This window comes from Bidens hawaiensis, unplaced genomic scaffold (genome assembly GCF_021521415.1).
Source record: "Bidens hawaiensis isolate Kalapana, Puna unplaced genomic scaffold, B.hawaiensis_p1.1 tig00017358_1, whole genome shotgun sequence".
NCBI classification, from domain to species: domain Eukaryota; kingdom Viridiplantae; phylum Streptophyta; class Magnoliopsida; order Asterales; family Asteraceae; genus Bidens; species Bidens hawaiensis.
The window spans coordinates 70,845-82,026 of record NW_027492632.1 but is presented as its reverse complement, the minus strand read 5'-3'; the positions used below and the strand labels follow the sequence as shown (position 1 = coordinate 82,026).

The following is an 11,182-nucleotide window of genomic DNA, read 5'->3' as shown; positions in this document are numbered from 1 at the left end:
CATTTACGTCATTCGACAACAAATTTTGGTGACATATCTAAAAGGAAACTGTATTTATCTTATAATTATGGAAAATGATAAAGGTTGTACCTTTCAAGGCCTTGTTTGACACCATAAGAAGTATCATCAGTGTAAAAACTAAAAAGCATCATATGTCCAACAACCCAAACCAATTTAATATGTATGGCATCTAAATGACGTGTAGTTACCAAAAAAACAATTATTAGTTTAACTATCCATTGATGAATTACCTACAAAAATTGAAGAGTATTCTCTCCACACTTCTGTACATACCTCGACCTAGACCCTCTTTTCAAAATCTACATAAACTATAGTTTAATTAGAAGCGACCAATATGTAAAGGTAAAAAAACTTGATGCTTAGTAAAGTTGATTAAGTGCATTGATTTGATCTCAACCTAACCAGTTTATTATGTTTGAATCATGTCAAAACATTTACCCTAGATCGACATATCAATAACTATATATTATCATATTCAATATATATAACAATAACAGTTTTAGAGCCAAATTGAGTGCCACGTGATAACCAACTTAAGTCTCCAACTACAAGATACATGAGATCAAAATCCATACTCATAGAGTTATTAGGGATTCATACTAGAGATCTAAAGGAGTTAATTGATTAGAACAATGGGCGTCTATGATAGCAAAACAGATTAGTGGATTCCATTCGAATGCTAGGTGGTTTTTGCTTTAGTGCCCAGTTCGCCGATCAATGAGATTCCATGTGACAGATTCACCGGACCACCACCCGACACTGCTACAATCTCCTGTCATTATCAATCAAAATTACACAAAATCATCTACACCGTTTCAAATTCACCTCTAAACACTCCCAAAACGAAAAATCACAACAATAATCATAGCATCAGATCTAAAAGCAATCCAAAACTCCTTTCAAAGACCAAAATCCATCAAATTCTCCCCTCGGATCTAAACACCGCCACGATGATGAAAAATGCTTCAAAACTCATCAGTGAAAATATTTTTTTTTATGTTTACCCGCCTAGACAAGTATATCAAAGCATAAACCTCCTTAAACTGAAACAAAAACTATGTATAATGTAAAACTGAAAGAAATTTTTTGTTGGTTTGATGTATGACGACATCAATGACCAAAACGATGTAGATGATGATCGGGTACTCATGAACTTGTCAAGTGATTCAACAATCAATTTAAACCAGTTGAAACCCTAAATTCAAGAAAGTAAATTATCATATCAACACCTACAAATCATGGAAGGTTCTTGCGTGCGTAAATAAACAGAGAGCTCGAACCCAAGAACAGAAGAATCGGAATGATGCAACATACCTGTTAGAATCGATTTTGTTTCTTGAACCTAAACCAATATACAACTTCGATGGGTAGGAATACGAACTGAGGTAGAGAGCAAGAGTATTGATGTTAGGGTTTGCCATTCAGAGATTATAAATGATGGACGTAGAGAGTATGCGGATGTGGAGGTGACAGGGAGAGGCAATGAAGAGAAACAGATGAAGGTAGCCGGTTAGGGTTTACAAATCCAGAGATGGTGTAAGGCAAGATGTCATGACCCGTGGTGAGACCCATGACCCGTGAAATAAGCTTAAACGGGTCTAAACCGGGTTAAATGAATGAGAGCTCACCATTTAGAATTAAAGCAATTTGGTAGCTCAATAAGGGGTGGGGAGCGACCATAGAGCGACACGTAGGATTTTTAAGTAGACAATTATATAGATAGTTAGATATTGACTGGCCAACGGATAGGTTGACCAGTCAACCATTCTCCAACGTCTCCAACGGCTATATTAGCCCCGCGGTCCCAGCCACGGGGGCCAACCGCGCCCCGGCTCACCTGAGGGGTATAGCGGTGTTCGCGAGCTACATCAGCAGCCGTGCCCCCCGTTCACCCCCCATTACCCTCTGCCTAAACATACAAACACTAGTTTCACAGCCGTTCCTTACTTCCCTAACCCTTCCATTCTTGAATTTCTAAACATAAAAAAGCACCGGTTTCCGTCCGCCGCGCTACACCACCTTCACCACCCGCTTCCCTCCGCCGCGCTGCACCACTTCCACACAGCTCCACCAGTCACCGCCTGCGGCAGTCCGCCACTACCCGTCACCACGACTCCACTTTGTTATTTGCTTGTTTGTTTGTATTTTGAGCAATTTGTGTTAAGGTTGTTAGATTGGGAAACCTAGATATTATGACTTGTAACATGAATTTTAAAACATGCTGTTTTTTTTCAGGTTTTTTTATTTTTGTTTCATATTTTATTTCGGATATCCGACTTACTATCCAATCGGATATCTGAAGTTTTGTATACCCGAACTTCGGATATCCGAATTTTCATATTCGGATTCAGATAATGAAATTCACTATCCGAAAGGTCCGGATATCTGAAGTTCAAATATCCGAAACTTTGGATATCCGGTTTTGAACACCCCTAATGTAAATGCCCGATAATAAAACCACATTATTATGTCTAGTTTAGACGAATTAATATCTCGTAACTGCACAATTTTAGGGTGGAGGGAGTGGTCGTCGGGTAGTGGGCGACTAGTGGTATTCACGGCGGTGAACACCGCCGCCACTCCCGGTATTTTCCTCGTCAGCGAGCTGGCTAGGGGAGTATTCCACGTGACTTCGTGAGCTTTCTTCCATTCTAGCCGTTGAACGGCTATTTTTTAAATTAATTCCACCACTAATAAATAACCCATTTCCTATTTAAGTCTCCATCTTTTCCAATTTTTAACACAAACATAGTTCCTAATTTCTACCTAATTCTATCATTTCCTTTCTACAAAATACATTTCCTACTAGTTTCAATGGATCCTAACTATTCGAGAGGTAGGCGAGGTGCGGTAGAGGGGCCGCGGAGGTGGCAGAACATCACAAGGAAACCATGGTAATGGAAATGAAACAAGGAGAACAATCTTTGCGTTTAATTGAGGAGCAGCAAAGGTGGTGGCGCAACAAGATTTAATTTTACAACGACATGAAAGCGTTTAAGGAGCCATACAAAGGTTTGTCCATCCCGTTGTTGGATTTAGTTATTGACAACAACGTCAAATTCCGAAAAAAAAATACGGCATGTGATTTTTTGATTTAGTTTTATTATGTTTATTTATTTTAGTTTGAATTATGTAGTTTTTAGTTTTAGTCTGAATTATGAATTATGTAAACTTTAATGGAAGTTTTTATTTATATTTATTTTAAAATATATATAAAAAAGAATTTTTTTTAGAGGACGTAGTTTGGAAGCACCGTTACTGGCCGTTAGGGTAGTTCAACTTAGTTGACAGTAAAAATGATATGACAGTGTAAGATTGGTCACTGCTTACGATAGTTTCACTACCTTAGATGACCACTCTCTTTGTCCTTGTAAAATAAAGACTATTTAGCTAGCGTGTTCTAATATTGATAACAATACGATATAATAAACCTAACACTTTATGGTGAAGCAAATTAAAATAAATTATCGGAATATATATAACAATTAACAAGTAAAATCTCAAAGTATGGAAACCTTTCTAAATAATAATGATAACAAATAAAAATAAAGATTGATATTGAGCTATTATTATATATGTTTATAAACTTCCATAAACAGCATCGTAAATTACGGGATTTTGACAATCAATAGTATTGATTGTGTTAGTTGATCTACTCACTCTCCATAAAACCGTGTCAAAAGTTTGTCTCTGATTTCTTGTTCCTGTTCATCTTCAAGACCCCGGAGAAACGTCAAACTGCTGCTGCACGTTTCTATGCGACAAACCCCATAGTTTGTTTCTGTCTGATTACCGTCGACCGAAGTGCACCGCACGGATATTGTTTTTAGACATAAGCCATAAGGTACCATCTTTTGTATTCTGTTTCTATTGTATTTCTTACACTTTTTCGAACGTCACGTTACACACCCAAGTGGATTATATAATATTGAATGGAATCAGTACCGTGTTTGAGGATTTTTGTAAATAAAAAAAAAGCTCATAACATATAAGTTCATTTTTATAAATGACGATTAATTTTATAACAATAAATATAATATGAATGCAATGCTCAAATTTTTGAAACCCTAAAATTTAATGCTTATACGAGTTATTGATACAAAATTTATTAAAATTAATATAGCTATTTTATGATAAACTCAATTTAATAAAAAATTTTAAATGATTTTAAATGGTATATATATATATATATTTGGAACAACCAATAAGTAACGACCGGGTACTTCGTGCGCGGCCCCCATTGGCTAAAGGTAGCCCGAGCCGGCCATGATTCTGGACGGACGGAGCCCCTAGCAGTCCACCTATTGAGGGATTCCCGGATAAAACTCTACCCCACGCCCACCAAACGACATGACAGCGAGAAGCCATAAGACCGGGTGAGATCAAGACTCGAACCCTGGCAAGGTTAATCCCTCATATCTCCCATATAAATTGGTGATAGTGAATTGGCTAAAGGTAGCCCGAGCCGGCCATGATTCTGGACGGACGGAGCCCCTAGCGGTCCACCTATTGAGGGATTCCCGGATAAAACTCTACCCCACGCCCACCAAACGACATGACAGCGAGAAGCCATAAGACCGGGTGAGATCAAGACTCGAACCCTGGCAAGGTTAATCCCTCATATCTCCCATATAAATTGGTGATAGTGAAGTTTGAAACTTATGTGCCTCGGCCGAGGGTGCGGCTCGCACACCCTTCTGGTCGCCCCTAAATGAAATAAAAGTTATGCAATTATTGGTAAATAATAAAATGATGTATTTGAAATCTAGTAGTATAGAATCCTATTAAAGGTATTTTACTTCATTCATGTACAATTTTATTAACTATTTATTCGTTCATATCTTTGCCGGCCTCAAATCAAATAGATATGAACTTTAGAGAAACCAAATTCTAAATCGTATTACGTAAGTAAAGTTAATATCAAAATAATATATATTGGTAAACTAATGTTATATGTTTTGTTAATTAATCTCACTGAATTTTACCAAATCGATTGTAGACCAGCAGGCAGCAATGATTTTCAAATAAACTAGAATAGTAATATATATAAGAAAAAGATCTAATACAATAATGCCTTAACGTACATTACGTACGCGAATCCATTTTTTTGTGAATCGATTCATGAAATCACATCCAAACATCGGAATCGTCAATATATATCCAATCAATCATTGTTTCACCGAAAAAACAGTTATGGATGGTTAATTGATCATTTTTTCACTTTTTTACACGAAGACTGTTTTTGAGCATTTAAGTGTTGTGAGCGTTTTGTAAACGTTTTAAGTTTTTGCCTTTTAGCATCTCGCGTACCTATCGTACGTTAAGGCGTTAACGTACAGTAATATAAACCCTATAGTAATATATAGGGAAAACAAAATACTATAACTGAGACATGGCAAAACAAGTTGAACAGTTCGTCATATAATTTAATGTAGGAAATATAAAGCATCTACATGTCTTCAATCTATCTATCTATCTATCTATATATACACACACACACACTTGGTTAGTCCCCGAGTATACACGGGTTGAAAATTTTATTTTTATAATAAAAATATTATGTATGTAAAATAAAAAAAAAATCCAGTTGTCTAATTAGAATTAACTATATATTGAATTGAAGTAAGGGAGAAATTCAAATAAAATACAAGATTATGGGTTCAAATAATTATTAGAGACTGGTAAATTTCCATTGTAATTATGGATTAAAATTAAAACAAAATACAAAGTATGTATTAATATATTGTTTTGTACGAAAGAATCTTGATAATTTTTTATTTGACTAAAAGTACAAAACTAAAAAAGAAGTGAATAAATCATGATCATGTATGTAATACTGAAGGATTGAGTGTAAATAGTTGTAATGTATTTTAAATTTAAATAAATAGCAAAATGTATCTTAATAAAGTAATAAAATTGAAACTTCTCTAACTTTAATAGTTACCAAATATATAAACTTTGCAATTTTACTATTATACTCATGTATTATAGTCATGGATTTAATTAAAAGAAAAAAAAACAAAAGAAAAAATATGATACATTTTGTTTGGATGGTGAGGTAATATTAATACTAAATATATGGTCAACAAATTTAATTTGAGTTATTTATCTTAATTAGATGGAGGAGCAAAAGCATATTTCTTGTGATTCACGGCTTGCAAGATACCAGTCCTTTATTGTTCAGAACTTGGAATCTCATAATCAATGCTGTGAAAGTGTCGACGGGAGACGAATCCGAGCATGTTTCCATGGCTGGGTGATTCTCTCCAACCGCAACAGCGACAACAGTGTCATTTGGTCTCTTTGGAACCCAATCACCTCTAAGTTCATTTGTCTCCCACCTTTGATTATTAATGATAACAAAACAAACTACTCTTATGAATGTTGTTTGTCCTCTTCTTCTGACGACGAACAAGGCTCGGTTTTCCTGTTATTTTCACCACACATGCCTACCTTTGTTTTCTGTCTGCTGGACCGTGAGAGAAAGAGTTTAACATGGACTGAAATGTCATATGAGGGGCAGCTCAATGGTGTAGAATATTTTCACTTAGGACGCCCAGCTTGTTGCAATGGTAAGGTATATGCCTTGGCCATTGATGAATGGGATTGTCAGTTTGTCGTACAAGTTGACATTATGGTTCAGGGTAAAGAAGTTGTGATAAGTCTACTGCCATTTGTGGAACTCCCTGATACTTCCACTTATAGACTTCACTATGAATCTTGTTTTTTGAAAGGATCCTGTATAGAATTGTTCTACATTAAGGTAAGTCATAAAGAAAATAATGATATGGTGATTGATGAGGTGCGTTTGTTTAAACTTGATATGAATAGCATGATGTGGAAAGAAATTAGAGACCTCAAAGATGCTATATTTAACATCAAATTATCTGCTGTTGATGGCTCATACTGTGTATTCTATAAGCCAACAGTTACCTCGAAGATAGGGGGTTGCGCATATATTTTTAATAAAATTGGCAGAGTAATTTCATTCCATGCGAAAGACAGAACCATGTCTTTACCTTCAGTGCCATGTCTTGTACAAGAAGGCCGATTGGTGGTGTGGGCAATGCTTGAATGCGGGTATTGCTTGTATTTTATTTTTTATATTTTTTTTATGATGATTAACTAATGGAACATTTCTTTTCAAGTTGAATCAGAAATTGTTGTTTTTATTATTATATTTTATATCCTGTGTAGGCTAGAAGCTAATCATCATGATTTTAAGCAAGAAGAACAGCGGTACAAAGACAACCTGATAATCGCTGTACCGGCAAATGCTGAATTTGACAGAACAAGTGAGTCACAGCTGCTCAATATTCCGTTCCATGTGTTGGAAATGATTATGGAGTGCTGTGTTGGTGTCGAATACATGAAGTTCCATGCTACATGCAGTCGTTGTCGTTTTGCAGCAACTTCGATTCAATGGAACAACAAAACAACATTAAGGAGATGGCAAATGCACACACTAGTTTCACCATGGTTGATGGTGTTGGATAATCATCGACACATGACTTTTATAGATCCAATATGTAGAGACAAGTATTTTATAAAAACACCTCAAGAATTGCATGATGATTATGAAATATATTGTTCCAAGTATGGTTGGTTGTTGATGTGCAAAGATGATGGACCCGTGGTGTTCTTTAACCCATTTGCAGGTGATATACGTAAGCTTCACTCCTCTGGTTATTACTTTCAAAGCCTTTGTTTCTCAGCACCACCTACTTCACCTGATTGTATGGTTGCTGGATTTACTAGACGACATGATAATGGCGTGCATATCTGCATCTACTTTGTATCTCAGGAAGCAACATGGCGTGGATATCATTTGTTTGAGGTCACTTATGATCCATATACATTTAACTTTTTGACGTTCAGTGGCCGAGATATGTATTTCTTATGTGACAACCAAAGAATTGATATTTTTAGAGGTCTGGGTGACGAAAAATGCTCTAGGGTTGTTGTAAACGACGTCCCCAGAAGTTGTTGTGTATCTCCAAGGGAGTACTTTCTATCAATTTGTGATCAACATCTTCTACTTGTCATCGTTGGTAAGTTCGTAGAATCTGTTGAGGTGTTCAAACTAAATGTGTCTACAAAAGATTGGGAGAAAATAGATGATTTAGGAAAACACATGATATACATTTCCCAAGCATCATGCATTTGCCTTGAAGCCAAAACATCAGAAATGGAAAACAAAATCTATTTTCCAAGAGTACTGGATGATGATGACACAAAGTTGGTGTTCTATTCTCTCGAAACGTGCAGCTACCACACATTTGATGACAAAAATATCCAAGAAAGTTTCGATCTCAACATGATATTAAAAGTTAATCAGCATCATGGCCCTCACACATGGATTGAACCAAGTTTGTCATGAGAAAAATAAATAGTACATGACAGGTTAGACATGTTGCAAATTCTATAATTATTTTTTTACTAGTTTCAATTGCATTGAACATTTGTTTTCTTTTTTTAGAATCAAGTCGAATTATAAGGTTTATGTGGTACAACCACTCGTTTGCTCACAATATAAGGTTTGTGTGGTACTAAAGGTAGAAAGTGGTACTCTCGTCGGTATCGCCTTAACAAGCATGATATTCGTCTCACATCGGCTTCCAACTTATCTCACATTCCACCTCAGCCGCTTCATTCCGTCACTCACCCAACTTTCTTCCACTCCCTTCACCCGTAAAAACCCATCTTATACCGTTACAATTTGGAGGTGTGCACAAGTCGGTTCTGGACTCAAAGAGAACCAAAAATTAAAAAAAATGGTTTTAATATGGGTTTAGTTTAGTTATGGATTGGTTTCCATTAACTAAATTACAAACCAAATTTCCGCAGTTTCTCCCTGTCTAAATCGAACCCGTCCGATCTATTTTTTATATATGCAAAAGAAACGTCAAAGACTTGATATCTCCAATAACGTTTTCAATTTTGACGGGAGTGTTTGCAAAAATGCACTTGTTACGAGCGCACCAAAGGATCCAACATGCCGCCATCACTATCGCTTGCGTCATTACGTCAATTAGTTCCCATTATGGTTAACAATGGTTAAATTCATAAGTCATGAGCAATTAGGATCACTTATCATTTGAAGAGAAACATGAATCTTTTATTTACTAACAAGAACGTATTATGTGTCGAAAGATCATTCATTTCAATAATATCGTGGTATAGTCATTTTGTAATGTGATCCTACATGAGAGATGGAAGACACGATTCACTCCCCATATGAGTTTGTTTACGCCTTATTGTTAGGTATTTTCAGTTTATTTGCTTTTATATATATATAGATATCAATGTCGTAAAAGTCGCTAAGAGGTCCCTAGGCGGCCGACCCCCTTGGAGGGAGTACTCGGAGTACTCAGGGGGTACTCGGACATTATAAATATAAAGAAAATTAATTTTTGGGTAATATATATATATTTCAAATATCATAACCTTACTAATATTTATAACAAAATAAGTGAATATCAATATAAATAAGAGAAATACATTTTTAAACACTAAATTATTCTAAAAAAATTACATTTTTAATTAATCATTAATTAAAAAAATGATATTCGTTCTTTAATAATATAGACATATGAATTATGTTGTATTTTTTAAGTGAAAATAGACCAAAGTTAACCGACTAGATGTGATTCTGACTAATGTTGACCACATTTGAACAATTTTTATTAACTAGGCGGAGTTAAAGAAACTTCCCTTGGCACCATATCTTGTAGCGAGCACTCGGAGAGTACTCGGCCTTGTAGACCTACTTTTACAACATTGATAGATATAGATATAGATATAGATATAATTGTGGTTGTATTTTTGGATCAATGAAATAATAAGTTTTAAGGTTTGTTTCATTTCCATTATATCATAATTTCTTTGGTATGCGTATGTAATAATCTTGAGGTTAATTTTTCTTTCTCAAGAATAATTACGATAACAAGCTCGAGATGAACTGATCTTTTTCGAACTTGAGATTTCAATAACACTCGTTTAGTTATTAAGCCCTAGCTCAAGCCTAGTATAAAATGCTCGTTTGTGATCGTTGAGCCTTAGTAAGCCTTGTGTATTTTTAAGTTCGACCTCTTTTGAATTTCTATGTATTAGTTTCACATTGAACAACCGAACTTCGGTTTGTATAAGGTACTACATGAGCTCGAGCCGAACTTAGGCTCGTTTATGGTTCTATCTGAAATATGTAAAATCATTAAAAACATATACAAATAAATTAATAAACAATAAAGGAGCCGAGCCTGATGTTGAAAAACAACTCACTAACCAAAATCAAGCTTTTGAAAAATAGCAAAATAGCCAAGCAATCGCTCTCGTAAATCAAAACAAGCGAAGTTGAAGCCTATTCAAGCTCAAGTTGAAGCCTATTGAAGCCTATTCAAGCTCAAGGTTGTCCCGACTTCTCGTAAATCATTTTCTTCTATTTGATTTTTGGGTTATAAACATGCACACGCAATCCGACATATTCATTGTTGTGCAGCCGCTTAATATCATAAAAACCCTAACGGTTCTCACATTCTCTCTCAAGCAAGCACTGCTCAATAGATTAATCAGTGATACATTCACAATAGTTCAGGGGGTCAATTGTCAATTGTTAATAGTTCAGGTCCCATTGTAATAGTTTTGTAACGTTTTCGTTATCAAGTCTGTTAATTGAGTTGATCGTCTGTAACTATAATAACGATCAGGTAGCTAATAAACGGTTTAGCTTGTTGATGAATATTCTCTTCTCTCTCTCTCAGATTCTGTTATTCTAATTCAAGCTATCAATCAGATATGTTTTGTGTTTCGATTTAGCAATTAATTTTGTAAACATGTATGTGTTGTATCATCGATCCAACCCTACTTTCTCTCAATATGTGTTTTCGATTGTCCTTGAATTAATCCATCTGAATATGATCGCTCTGTCATCTTAATCTTTAACTTTCTATATTAATCGGCAACTGATCTTATCCGATTCATTAAAAGTCAAGCATGCTACTTTCAGGGGGTTTTTTCTCTTCTCCGTTCATCATGGAATAATCGATTACACAGATTATTTGTTAGTTTATCGATTTTTTATGTTGGAAGCAAACTAATAACTAATAAGATATATCTAAAGATGATGATACTAGAAATCCACAACCTTATATAATAATAATAA

General features: G+C 35.2%; 1 protein-coding gene across 1 annotated transcript; it reads left to right on the top strand.

Moving 5' to 3' along the window:
• The first annotated feature begins 6,139 nt into the window (after window positions 1–6,139).
• LOC143553787 (uncharacterized) lies at window positions 6,140–8,401 on the top strand. Its single transcript, XM_077043693.1, has 2 exons — window positions 6,140–7,101; window positions 7,219–8,401. The coding sequence occupies exons 1-2, from the start codon at window positions 6,140–6,142 to the stop codon at window positions 8,399–8,401; spliced, it is 2,145 nt and encodes a 714-aa protein (XP_076899808.1).
• Window positions 8,402–11,182: the final 2,781 nt, after the last annotated feature.